General features: G+C 52.4%; 1 protein-coding gene across 4 annotated transcripts in view; it reads right to left on the bottom strand.

Moving 5' to 3' along the window:
* The window catches only part of CADPS (calcium dependent secretion activator), a gene marked incomplete at both ends in the record, with an annotated part of 215,861 nt that extends 207,890 nt beyond the window's left edge, over nt 1–7,971 (bottom strand). For all 4 annotated transcript variants that reach the window (XM_084269725.1, XM_084269723.1, XM_084269724.1 and 1 more), the window contains one exon: nt 7,585–7,971. In XM_084269725.1, coding sequence (XP_084125851.1) covers nt 7,585–7,971 — 387 coding nt within the window. The remainder of the gene's footprint in view (nt 1–7,584) is intronic.
* Nucleotides 7,972–13,934: the final 5,963 nt, after the last annotated feature.

Below are 13,934 nucleotides of genomic sequence, written 5' to 3'. Positions count from 1 at the left end.
AAAGCTGGTGGGGTTCTGCATCTTCAGTCCTCAAAGATGCACCATCACCATTAAACACCAAACACACACCCTCTCCCTTTGCAGTAGGAAAAATACAGCTAAATTTAGATTTCATTTTCTTCATCAAACACTGACATTTGTGTAAGGGCAGATGCTCAGCATCTGAGGAGTTGTGGCCACACGACTGTCCTGAAGCACGTGGCTCAAGTCATGGAGTTGTGCTCTGGAGGTGGCCTGTACTAATGTCTCCTCACAAGGGTCATTATACACCTCACACTACTCAAAGCCCAAGCTCCCAACCTTACTGTGAGACAGGCAGCTTGGAACTATGACAACTACAAAACCAGCATTGCTTACCCCATGCTGAATAAACATTTGCATGACATTTTGGCTCAGGTGTTTAAATTTTAGGAAACGTCTGACTTGATCAGCCTGAATCACAAACTCCACCAAATATTATCACTAAAAGCGCCTTTTCAAACACCAACTGCACATGTTCACTTCAAACACTCATCAACTGCACTTATGCCTGGTTTTAAGGAAGATGCTCACTCAATCCAGGATAAAACCCAGTCAAAGCAACTCCAGTATCCTGCACCCACAAATCCCTCTCCCACAGCAAGCATCAGGTTAGGGTGCTCCATGTATTTTTGTAAGCACTTTCAGGGTAACAACATCGGGAAACTCACCAGGAACCTGCCACCTCTTGCCTCTCCCCTCTCCCACCCTCATGAAGACACAGCTGAACCCTGCTGCTGGTCCTCAAAACATGTCCTACAAGAAAGATGGCCCAGTTCTGACCCTCTTGCTACATGGAACAGGCAAGGTGAGCAGACAAGCTCTGTTCATCTTTCTGTCCCTGCACAAAGCTCTCTGAGAGCTGGGGAGTGGGATAACACCCTCCACTGCACCTCATCCTGCTCTATTTCCAGGAAGGCAAGATTTTTGAGAGGCCACCCATCAGACCCCACCCCAGAGGAGTCACCTGTCCTGCTGGGTGATGAAAGGAGAGGGTCTGCTCACCACCACGGAAGGTCCCCTTGTCTGCTGTTTTAAGGGAGCCCTACTGCTTTAATTAGCCTTAGTTTTAAAGGCACACCAAAATACACACGATTCCTAGAGATCATTTTGTGGGTGAAATCCTGGCACTGCTGAAGCCACTGGCTAAATGCACATGACAACCACCAAGCAACAGCTTTATTGATTATTAAGGTCAATGAATATGGAATATATTAATCAGCTGCACATAATTAAATAGAAAGAGGGGGTTTACCCAGTATCCACCTCCAGATTAAAGTGTGAGCAGTAGCTGTGAGGGGTTTATACATACACCTCTAGTACCAGCGTTGTGATGGCTGGGTCCCTTCTGCCAAGCTGCACTAAAACTGAATTAAATACTCCCCAGCTAACAAAAACTTACACAGGGAAATGACTTGCTTGACCGCTCCCTGCTTAGGTGAACAGAGAGCCAGTGACTCATCGTTCAGCAGAAAGAATTACAAGTTGTGCACCAGGCAAAGTGCTTCAGGGAGAGCGTCTAGACTACGCGAAGCGAGGCCATAAATAATACCTTTTGGAAGCGACGGGCTTCAGCAAGGGTTGGAGCTCTCCTCTCTGATGAGTCCTCTCCACTCTTAGTTCACAACATCTGTGGCCCAAGAGGTGCCGCCCACAACAATCATCGGGCCACAGATCAGACTGCAGAGTTCTACAACAGCCAAAGCCTGAGCTCACAGCCTATTCAATTACCTGCCTCCCCAACCCAATTAGCTGCAAGTACATAAACAGCCAAAGTATGACAAATATTTAATATCTGCTAGAATTAAATTAAGATAAGGCACTGGCAGAACAAATGGTTTGACTGAAAACAAGACTTTTCCCGCAGATTCCAGACAACTCGAGCACAACGATCGGGCTCTGTGCCGCACATCAGACATGCCAGAACCTCCTTCCCCACGGGATGCTCTCCATGCAGCAGGTTCACCCTCACCTCAGGGCTGGCACAGGATGGGCCCTAGCTAAGGGTCCAGCCCCACACACAGCTCTTATCTGGTAGTGTCCACGCTGAGGCAGATCAGCAGCCCCCAACTACTCTTCCACGCTTCTACAGGCATATAGCTCTAACAATGGCATTGCAAGCCTTGCTAGATGATGCTCAGCTCTGTTGCAACTAGAGAGCTGTGCATGAGGTCCTGCTCATGCTACAGACCTGCCCGGACCTTGCATGTCCTTAAACAGCACTAGAGAGCAACCAAAGACAGTCAGAAAACAAGCAGAGCATCATCCTTTACCTCTTCTCTCCCACAGAGCTGAGAAAACTACATTTGCATGGGTTTTCTGGAGACAGCAGGACAGAATCTGACCAAAAAAAAAAAGAAAGAAATCACAGTTCCTCCAGCAGAAAGCTGCTAAAACATGTTCCAGCATCACCTGGGTCACTGTCAGTCCCAGAAGAACGATGTGTTGGTAGTTTGAAGAGAAAACTTGTGTAAATATGGCATGAGAGTAATATCCCAACCCATGTTAGAGAAGAAGTATGTGATTATTTGGAAGGCTGCACTAGCTTTACTACACTGCTAACTGGTAGCACCTGCACGCACGGCAAAACAGCAGAAATTGGATATTTTAAGATGCATCGTAACTGATTTAACAGAGTTTCCCATCCCTCACAACTGTTCCGTGTTAAGCACCATGCTTAAATCAATCACCATTCAGCAAAGCACTAGCTTAAGTGCTTTGCTGAATCTGACAGAGAATTTTGTTAATGCACCCGACGTCATCCCACAGGCTTACACAAGGACCCAAATCACAAGCCATTTCTCCCAGAAGTAGCTCTGGTAATCTGCAACTAAGCTGGAACTTTTCTCATCCCCTCACTTATCCCACTGGGAACTGATTTACTCTCCTGAGTGCCACCTGCCTGCTCCCTCCTTCTAAGGGGAGGAAAAGCAGTGATGAGAAACAGGTGATGGCAACCACACCTGCAGCAGTGCCTGCCCTAACACACCCTCCTCGTTTTATCTCCTGCTGCCCCTTTCACAGATGTTTGAGGGGCTGGTGATAATCTGGAGAAGATGTCTCAGTTTTTGCTAATTTGAATGAGCAAATGCTGGATTCCTGGGTGGCACTGTGCCTCTTGGCTGCTCTGGAGGTATTCAGCAAGAGGTACAACCCATGTCCAAGGGCGCTGGGTCAGCATCACTACAGAGACATACACATTCCCCAAGTTCCCCAGCCTGCTGGCTGAAGCCTTTGGGAGGAGAGCTCAGTCGGGCTCGAGCAGGCAAAGGCACAGAGCACGTGGCCAGTTGTCTCAACTCTACTTCCAACAAGTCAGCGTGAGCTAGAGAAAAGACTAAATACATCCTGGGCAGGCAATTACCAAGCTAAGTGCCATCTGCGGTACTAAAACACGTTGTACTGAGAGCAGCGGAGCTGGCAGAGCCACTTTCCTCTGGAGCTGCATTGTGAGGATGGAGCCTTTGGTGCCCGGCACGGTGTGAGCTCTGATGGGAGCTGAGCTTTTCCCCCAGGCTGCACGTCCCGTAGGTCTTTTGCTCAGATTCTCCAATGTCTAGTAAGGGCTGCCCACACACTATCACCCAGATCTCCCCAGTTTCACCAGGCTTTTAAGGGATGAGCATCTTGCAGACCACTGTCTGCCTCTCGTATGTGTCTGGAATTCAGGAGTGGCTTAAAGAAATCCAAGTGGGAATTAAGACAGCCCAGGCAGGTATCTAATAAGCTGCTGCTTCCACCCCCGCCCCCATCCTTCTTGGGAAACAGTGCTAGTGAGATGTAAATAAAGGAACTTACAGGTAAACACCACAGATGTGTAGTTACTCAGGTGAAGCCTTACCACCTAAACATCACAATAAACCTGGGGCAGAGGTGTAGGCTTCAACACACCTATCTAAAAGAACAAATTTTTACTCTTTTGCTGAGATTTCTGGGATGTCAGGACCAGAAGAATACCAGCTCTGAGCGGCATTTGCTTGAATTCATCTCAAAATCTGAAGCAGAGTTTGTTACTGGTGTAAACACGCAATGCCATCATGCCCATGTGCAGCATATACCTGGCTGTGCCATCCATTCACACATCTCCACTGCTCTCCTCACTCTCCTGTACATTATAATTTATCAAACCACAGGTAATTATCTTTCCGTTGCAACAGTACCTCAAGTACACACTCCTCTTCATTCCAAGGTGGCTCACAAGTGTTGCAAAATGCCCAGGCTGCATTTTCCAGCTCTGAGAGCTACCCACAGGCGTGCTGCCACATAGCCGGTACCCGCGGTGCATCACACCACGAACACGCAGCCTCTGGGGCTCCAGGTACCAGCCAGCTCTGATACAGCAACACTGCAGGATCAGAGGAGGAGGATTACACACCTCAGGGGGACATACCGCAGGCATCTCCAGTCCCAGCAAGAACTTCAGCACAGCAGCTGCAATGAAATCAATGCTTTCTGCCCTGAGAAAATTGCAAAGATGATGATGAAGCTACAGAAGCAGTCAGGCTCTGGGGGCTTGGCAGGGGCTGCACGTGCTGCAGCCCATCTTGGGCCCTGTGGTCCTCCCAAGGGGATGGACTGGTGATTATCAGGTAACTCAGGTTGGCAACTGCTCTGCAGAGCAACAGCCTTGCCTGCAAAGACATGGTCACCCTGATTGTGCTGTGCTCGGAGGCAGCATCATCTTCTGTGCTATAGGGGAGAACTGTGGGCCAGCTAAATCCAGACCTCATCTTCCTCCTCCTCCCAGCACCATGCTACCAACTGGGGCTGGTGACAGGTCACCAGCCCTTGCTGCTCCACCAAAGCAGGTCTGCAGTGGCTGCTGGGCATCACCCCAATGCAGATGTGGGGTCTGAACAGCCCCATGTGAAGCCTGGCAGGTCCCCACACTTCAGCAGAGCCCCAGCATCCTGCCTGCAAGCAGCAACTGTGATGAGCAGCTCAGCAGAGCCAGGACCTCACATCTCCAGGGTGCCCACATGTACAGGGGATCAAATGCCTCCCTCCACTACTGCCAGGAGACACGGTCCTATGCACTGGCCTTGCACAGTGTGGGGACTGCAAAACACAACACCTGGGGGGGTTCTGCTTCCCATTCCTCGCAGGATGAAACCTTTCCCAGCTGTGAGGGTGGGGAGGCAAATGACACAGGGAGAAGCAGCAATTTACCCCCCTTCGCTGATAAGGAAACCGAGGCAACAGCTCTTATCAGAGCAGCACCAAAACCTGGGTTTCCCCTACCTTTCCTGAGGAGCAAAACACATTTGCTCCCCCTTGGTGAGTCTTGAAGCAATGTTAATGAAGGCCCACAAAAACACAAAATCCCCATGAAGACCATTCCACCTGGCAGAGCCACCGTCACAGAAGCTTGGTGCCCAAGAGGGAATGAGTCCCGCACCTTCACCCTCTGGTCCTCTGGAGCCATAGAAGGAAGGATGGGCTTTCCAAAAGGGATGGGTGAGCAAGGCAGAGAAGCATGTGAAGTCCAGCAAGAAACTCTGGGCCCTGGCAGCCCTTTAGTCAACTTCAACAGGAGCCTTGGCAAAGGAAAAAGGGCAAAGGATTAACTCCCAGGAACCTGCACACTGACTGAATGTAGGGATATGCAGAAGACTAAAACCCAGAATTAATTCACCTTTAAAAGGGTGAATGAAATTTGACACGTGTTGTCAAGTTAGATTTAGCTTTCCCAATTCTACCTCACTGCTAAGTTTGAGGGGAGGCAGTAAGCCCCCAAGACACACCTATTTTAGTTAGTTGTACAAGTAACACAGACACATTTCCCTATGCTCTTCGTTTCACAGAGAATGGATTATTTCCTCCCAAGATCCTGTGTAACTTCCCTATTGGCTTGAGTATGGCTGTCAGTTTACTATTTTCCTCATTAGTCCTCATTTCTGTGGTTCATGTGCACTTCATTCCCCCCTTTTCTCTTCCCCTCCCCTCCCTCTGTCCCTTCACAGTGCAGCATTTTGATTTCAGGGACTATGACTCACCCTTCCTCCCAGCCACTCTTCTCCGGACCGCTGAGATGCTGCCTGCTTCTTTGGAAAAACTCCTTTGCAATCTCAGTTCTCTTTTACAGAAGAAAAAGTTGCAGGGCTCACTTATTTCCTTTAATTTCCAGAAAAGTAGCAATTCCTTAAATTCCATGATCTTTTTCTACCACAAAGAAGTTGCACAGGAAACAAAAGCCCCCAGGACAACTTTGAAAATCCACAGTCTATTGAAAGGGGTTCCAGGCAAAAAGTGAAATTATTTTTAAAAAATCTCCACACCTAGCTCTATTTTCAGCTATGCACTTTGCTCAGCAAACAAAATCAGATCATTCAACCTTCCAGCAACACCAGATTGTCCTATATTGCCTTTAAACTACACGCAGTACGGATACACTTTCCTACCTCCGTATGTTGCAATGACTAATAATAGTCCTGTGGTGTAGCAGAACCGAATGTCGTTTGCATCAATACATCCAGGACTCTGCCTGGTTTGTAAAGGTCATTTGTGAGCTCAGGGAGGTATCACGGCTAAAACCACAGTCTAAGAAACTCAACTGAAAAGAAGGGGGAGGTAAAAATTAGCCAGCACTCCAGACACCTGCATCAAATCACAGACCTAACTGGCTGCCACAGGGAAAAAGTTGGCTGCATTTGACTGGAAGGCACCTGTGTTTGCATCCCAGAGAAACTTAAATTCTGTCCTGGCCCACGAGCTTGTGCCCTGGCAGAGAAACAAGCTCAGAGATGGCTCCTCCGGACAGGGAGCCCAGGAGAAGTGCTCCTGCCCTGCCTCTGCCCGGAGCAGCGTGCGGCCCTGCCGCGGTGACGCACTCGGGGAGGAAGAGTCAGGATGATGGCAGTAACTTCATGACAAAGCTCTGCTGCCACGTTTTGCCAGGGAGCCAGCGTCGGGGAGCTCGCCACGCATAAACACTTGTAAGAAGTTGAAATGAGACTCTGTAACTCCCCAAGTCAGCACCGGCACTCCCAGTTACGTGAACTTTGCAGCAAGCACGGAGTTGCAGAGTCCCCTTGCAGGAGGCAAGGGCATGTGCCCAGTGTTTTCCAGCAACACAACCCACTCCTCTCCTTCTGAGAGCCTTCAGATGGCCAACATCCCAAACTTCCCAAATCCCCATGTTGCGTAACTAGGAGCAGTGCCATATGCCAGCATGCTGGCTCCGTGCAGAAGACCACGGCAGGGTGGCTGAGGGCAGGGGCTTGCCCTTGGGGATGCAAACCCCACCCGAGCGGGCTCAAGGTGCCCTGCACCGGCATTGCCCTTGGGGCGCCCGGGCCTGGGGAGCGGCTGCATGGGGCTGCTGGGGAGCGGGACGGAGGCAGGAGGACAGGCAGGGGGCAGGAACGGGTACCAGCGGGAGGGGCTGAGGGCAGGTGAGCAAGGGGCAGAAGGGCAGTTGGGGGAGAGGGCTGGGGCGGGCGGGCAGGCAGCAAGGGTGCTGCCGGGGGGCTGGAGGACCGGCGCAGGGAGCAGCCCGGGGGCGGCGCCGGCAGGGGAGCTGCCGGGGCAGGGGAAGCCGGGCCTGGGTATCCCGCTCGGCGGTACCTTCTGCTGCCGGCGGGCCATGTCGGTGGGCTGCTTGGCGTTGAAGGGGTAGGCGATGCAGCGCATGACGAAGACGTAGAGCTGCAGCTTCCTCTTCCTCTCCTCCTCCTCTCGCTGCAGCCGCTCCAGCTCGTCCTTCTCCTTCTCGCTGGCCACTGAAGGGCTGGGGCTGGCGGGCCGCGCCGCGCCGCCGCCGCGCCCGCCCGGCTGCAGCCCCCCGCCACTGCTACCGCCGGTGCCGCCGCCGGTGCTGCCACCGCCGCCGCCCGGGCCCTCGCCGGGGCGGCTGGGCGAGAGCCGCGCCGCGGCGGGCGCCAGCGGCTCCTTGCCGCTCTCCTCCTCCACCAGCTCCTCCGACTCCTCCTCGCTGGACGACGGGTCCAGCATCGCGGCGGCGGCGGCGGCTGGGCTCGGCCGCGGCCGGGCCGGCTCCGGGCTGCGTTAGGTCCGCTCGGCGCGGCTCCGTCCGGCTCCCGAGCCCGCTCCGCTCGCCGCCGCGCCCGCGCGCGCCCCCGCGCCGCCCCGCCCTCCCCTCGCCCCGCCCCGCCCCGCGCGCGCGGGCGCTGGCCGCGGTGCTGCACGGCGGCGGCTCGGCGGGGCGCGGGGCCGAGAGCGAGCGCAGGAGAGCGGCCCCTCCGCGCATGCCTGCTGGGGGCCCGCGAGCAGCCGCCACCGCCGGCGCCGCCGCCGCGGGAGGGAGCGGGGCGCCGGGCCGCTGCGCCCGCCGGGGCACCGCCGTGCTCTGGGTGTGCCCCTGCAGGCACCGCCGTGTCCCCGCAGCCGCACGAGCGGTGCCCTGGTCAGTTTCACGCTCTGCCGGACAGCTGCACCTCGGCGCGGCCAAGGGTCCTACCGGGCAGCGGGGCTCTTAATGAGTGTTTCACCCGAGTCACTAATTGTTACGTGCCTAATGACACCGTGGTCTGCTGCTCGGAAGGTGACCTGGAGCGAGCTCGGGGCTTCGGGAGCTGCTCTGAGGGATGAGCCAGGGCCAACACCGTGTGTCTGTGTGTGAATCTCTGTGTGTGTCTGTGTGTCTGTCTGTCTGTCTGTGTGTGCGTGTGTGAGTTCAGCGTTTCAGTTTCCAGTGACCTCCAGGGCCGATGAGCCCTCGTCTGCGCGTCCGTGTGTATTTCTGGTGGGTGGGTGTTGTCGAGGTTTGGGTGTTTTTCCTGCTCGATTGGCAGCGCTGCGTGTGTAGATGTCAAAATACCTGTCGCCTGCCATACACGCTGATCAATGCTTGTTTCGCTCTGGGGGAGAAGAGGGAAACAGCGATTCCCGGGGACGGGGCTGTGAGAGGAGCTCACGGGAGGGGAGACGGGTGCTGCTTCAGACCACGTGTTCCAGGGTTTTCACATCAGCTGGGCTTTCTGAGCTCCTTGTCTACTTCTAATTAAAAGCTTGGCATAGCAGACGAGTCTGGAAAAACTTTGGAACCCTGCGTTTCCAAAGACCACGAGAAGCAGCTGAAAAAAACAGTGCAGAAAGGGAAAACATGGCTTTCCCTGTTTCCATAAGCATTACCTGCTGGAGCTGTGCCAGCTCGTGGGGCTGCGTGCAGGAACTCCCGGGCTCGCTGGCCGGGCTTGCTGCCACCTCCAGAGGAGCCCCCTCTCCCGTGGGGATGCCAGGCAGTGCAAGGGGGCCAGTGGCTGCAGACAGTGTCCTGCCTGCAGTGCAAGGAGCCCTGGAGATGCTGAGCTCTATGGGGAAGAGCTGACCTGTCAAGCTCCTGCCAGCAAAGTTTCCCCTGTGGTCTCCAGCGAGAGTCCTGTTCCGAAAGGCTGAGATTCAGAGCCTCACAGCCCTGGCACTGCACGGGGACATCTGTGGTGTGGTCTTCTTGGGACCAGCCCCCAGGAGGGTGTCTGGCCCAGGATAGCAGGGTGAGCTCTGCAAGGCACAACCGCTGCCCTTTGAGCAGCCCCGAGCCCACTACCCCTGCAAGAGTGCTGGCTGCAGGGAAGCCCTGCACCCCCAAGAGTGTGGATGGGATCCTGCAATTGACAGGTGCTGACATGCACTGACACTCCAGGCAAATGTCACCCCAGCCCTGTTTCACCATCACACCTCTCTTGTTTGCATCACTCATTGGGGACTCTTGGAAAGCATCACTGCATTTTTTGCAACAGCTCAGCCAGCCAGTCAAATAAATCCTGCCCATCAGACTGGAGATGTCTAAAGCTGGAATAGCCACACAGCTTGCTCTGCCTTCTGCTACAGCTCTGGCTACTGCTTTCATCTGAGACCACCTCCAGAGACAGTCCTTTACTGCCCAGTTTCTCTGGAGCTGCTGTCAGGACTGAATCTAACCCAAGGGCTGACAAGAGCAGGCAGAAGCCACTGCGGCATTGTACTGGGACATCCCACAGCCCGGCATCCGGGCTGGATGGTGTGAGCTGAGCGTGCGGTGCTGGTGCAGGTGGGCAGCTTGCTGTGTGAGCAGGGCTGGCTGCAGGGCAGGACGGCAAGGACAGCTGTCAGCACAGGGCAATGTCCTACGTCTGCATCTGCCCATCAGTCTGGGAAAGGAATGGATGCGCTGTGTAGTGTTGGGATGCAGAGGCTGGTCCAAGCTGAGGATAGGAAGAGGTTTTTCAGCCCCTCTCAGCCTTCCTCAGTGTCATTTCACTTTGTGGCTCTCTATTTATTATCTCCTCAAAGAAACAAATAAAAGCACCAAGCTACCATTGCTGTGATGCAACAGCCCCTCCTCGCCCAAGGGCCATGCTGTGCACTCTTGCTGCCGACCCCTGTGCCATGGGGACAGGTCACACAGCACCTCCGAGTGCCATTTTGCCAGATGTGGCCTCACATGACTAATGCAAGGATGACTGCCACAAGGGTGATGGGAACAGCTCAGAGATCTTTTCCCCAGCAAAGTTCTCTTATTGTTGAAAGTCTCTTTTGAGGTTTTTGAAATTGATGCAATTATCCCTCAGTAAAGCTCATTGCCATGAGTTCAGTTGTTCCAACTGCAAAGGCAGAAAAAAAAGGTAGTGCCTATAATGGTATTACCCCCAGGTAATCCCACAGCAGAGGAAAAGCCTTTGTTTTTGGGGTTTTCAGGAAAGAAGTGATGTTTGTTGTACTGGGGAATGGAGAAATTCCTGTGACATGAAGAAATTTCTGTGACATGAGGCTGCAGGTGCTGTCTCTCATAGTTGAGGAGGAGGTGGATGCTGCAAAGCTGCAGCTCTCTGTCTTCCCTGTCCCAGACCTGACAGCAATGAAACTCTCTAAGATGATTAGAGGAAAATGGGACCCTTTTTTTATGAAAGGTTTTCTTTCAGTGGTGATTGCCCTGAACTGTTTAGGTGGTTGGAAGTGCTACAGATAACTCTGCAGAGGTGGATTCACTGGAGGAAAGCAGCTGGGGATGACAGAAGCAACTTTTGCTGGTAGGAACATCACAGACATTGCGTATCTATCTATAGAGACAGATTGACTTCTCTGACAGATTGTCAGAAAAGATTTCTTAAATTAATTGACGCAAAATAGATACATACAACCACCCAAAAAATGTGTTCTTCTTTAGGAGCTTTCAGAATTATATTTATCCTTTAGTGGGTGAGATTTTGCTCATTGGAGAGATTTGAAATTGAGTATTCTTGAAAGGGCCTGACTAGGCATCTGGGCACTGATCAGTCCAGGTTCATCTGGAAGTGCTGCTGGGCCAGAGAAGCCGGGACACATCATCCGCAGAGGGATCGACACTTTATCTTTCCTTAATTCACACAGGTGTCAACATACAGTTAGAACTGTAAGGGGTTTTTCCTGAATAAACGTGAGAACAGTCAAAAAGTCCCAGGCCTCTGTGCTTTCCATTTCCAGAAGCCATTTCTGTCCAGAGAGTGTACTCAGCTCCCTCTAAAATACCTCTCACTTACAGATGTTTGCATTCTACTGCAAAGCAGCACTATTACAGAATCTACAGCAAAGATCCCCTCTGATGACACAAAAACGAGATGGATTTTCAAAAACTTTCAGCATCAGCTTTCCTGCACTTTATCTTTTTATCACTTTGTGGTAGTTTTTTGCAGGACCCAAGGGCTTCCGTGGTGTTGGAACATCCCAGGGAATATTCCCAACTAAAAACATAAATGGCACATGGAATCCTGAGTTTTGCATCAAGAAAGATGTTCTGGAACATGACTGGCTGAGCCAGAAGAGCATCCGTGCAAACAGACATGACTGTCCAGCACCATGCAGGAGGGCAAGCAGCACCAGTGGAGCGAGGGTGAGAATTATATGTGTGTATCTTCCAGGGGTAATATTTCATGGTGGGTAATTGTGTAATTACCCATTATGAGTGGGTAAATGTAGACAAATGAGAGCATTAGCTAAGTAATTTTTGATATTCTATCGGTGCATATTGCTGTTTGCTCAGGATACTAAACCAGAGGCTGTTTGGGTTAAAAGGGTGCGTGATGTTGGGCAGTTTGTGTCCAATACACCACATAGCTGCGAAATCCACCCTCCTTTCCAGCTTATCACTTCGGAGCAGGCTCCAGGAGGTTTCAAACAATCTGCCCCTACCTATTTGTTCCCAGCATCGGGAATTAATTGCTCCTTCTAAAACACTTCCCCAAATAATCACCTAATGAGATCCTGCATTGCCAGCTCTCTTGCAGGTTCCAGGAAGAGGCCATGCTCACCACGCGGGAATACTCCACCTCTGCGCCTGCTCCTGTTTACACGACAAACAAGGAGCAGCAAATACACACCCTCCCCTCAGCGCCTGCGCCATCCCCGCGGGCAGCGTAAGGCTTCTCACCTCTCCCGGCTGGAGCCACTGCAGCTGCGTAAAGGGGATCTCAGGTGGCCTCAGGTATCAGAAGCAGCATCAGTTGAATGATATTAAAAGCATTTTGTGAGGTGTTTCAGATTTGATTCCCATTTTGTGCGGTGTCGTAGGGAAGAACCTGCTGATGTTAGAACAAACCACTGCTTGAGCATCCGTATCCCTCTCCATTTATTCCCATTAGACAGTGGAGGGAGGGGGGGAATCAGTGTAGATAATGATTTGTGGAAATGACTGTAAAGAAAAGCAGAGCTGAAGCAGAGGCCCTGGCTGTGGAAAGAGAGTGCCTGTGTACACAGCAGCAGGTGCTGCCGTGCTGCCTTTGCAAGAAGGCTGACAGGACCCAGTGATTTGGAAGAAACCCTCCGAAAGAGTAAACTCCATTTAAAGCAGCCTTTTGGGAGAGCTTAGCTGAACAGCTCCCAGAGGGAGGCTCACATTTGCATGAAAAACAAACAAACCGTCGCTCTTTTTATTAATCCTGGTTAAAGGCCTGAACCAGAATATTTATGAAAGCTGGAAGCAATTAGTGCCTTTGTAAAATCTATGTACACCCATGGCAGCGAGTCACTGAGACAGTCTAGAAGGGAAAGGAGAGAGGAGAGTGTGTTTAGCCTCCCCTGAGATCCCTTCTGGGCATGAAAAGTTGCTCACACTGCACAGATTTGGAAAGTGAGGTGAGACTGCAGGATACTGGTGCAGGGGCACCCACCACTTCTCCACACTAGTCACCTATAGTACCTGCAAGCTCCTGTCCCTGGTCCAGCTCAGGTGGGTCAGTGAGCCAGGGATGGTTTTCCTTATACCTGCAGTATGCTGGGGACGGATCTGAAAATGCCAGAGGGGTGTGCAGGGGTCTGGGCTGAGATTCACCCTCAATTTGAGCAGAGTAGCTCCTGATTTTCGGTGGTGGAGCGGTGGGCATGGTGCTGCCTGGTGCCAGCCCCCTGGGAATCCCACATTGCTTGCTGGCCGCTGCTCTCACTATGAACAGGAGTCCAACATCTGCGATCATTTGTTCTTCTGGCTGTTACTCACCACAGCCTCGGCCCTTTGGCAACGTGCTGCCAAAACCTGCAATAGGTGTTTGCTCAGCTGTGCCTCTTGTTTCGGAAAAGCAATCTTGCAATACAAGTCTGAATTTTGTGTGGTAGCAGGTGACATGGCGGGGGGTGGGGGGGGAGGGAAACACAAAATAAGTGGCAAAGAGTCTACTTAAAAATATCTCCCAGTTCATAAAGCTGAGAAATTTCAGCAGCACCTAGAGAGGAAGCAGAGGAGCTGCTGAGGGCCAGCCTTGCGTGGGCTGTGCAAGGAGCAGTGCTGAGTAAACGGTACCTGGTCCCCAGGACTCGCTGTGATGTCCTAGAACACAGGGAGAGGGTCTGGGCAGTTCACACCTTGCAGTTGGCAGATTGCAGAACAGCAGTGACGGCACCGGGTAGCGAGTGTGTGCGAGTGGGCAGGTTCAAGCAGCACATCCTTTTCTTTTAGGCATGAGGAGAGTCCCGGCTGCGGCTGCTGAGAGCCACTGTGAAACACT

This window comes from Gallinula chloropus, assembly GCF_964237585.1.
Source record: "Gallinula chloropus genome assembly, chromosome: 12".
Taxonomy (NCBI): Eukaryota; Metazoa; Chordata; class Aves; order Gruiformes; family Rallidae; genus Gallinula; species Gallinula chloropus.
The sequence above is the reverse complement of the archived record's forward strand: the minus strand, read 5'-3'. Positions and strand labels throughout refer to the sequence as shown.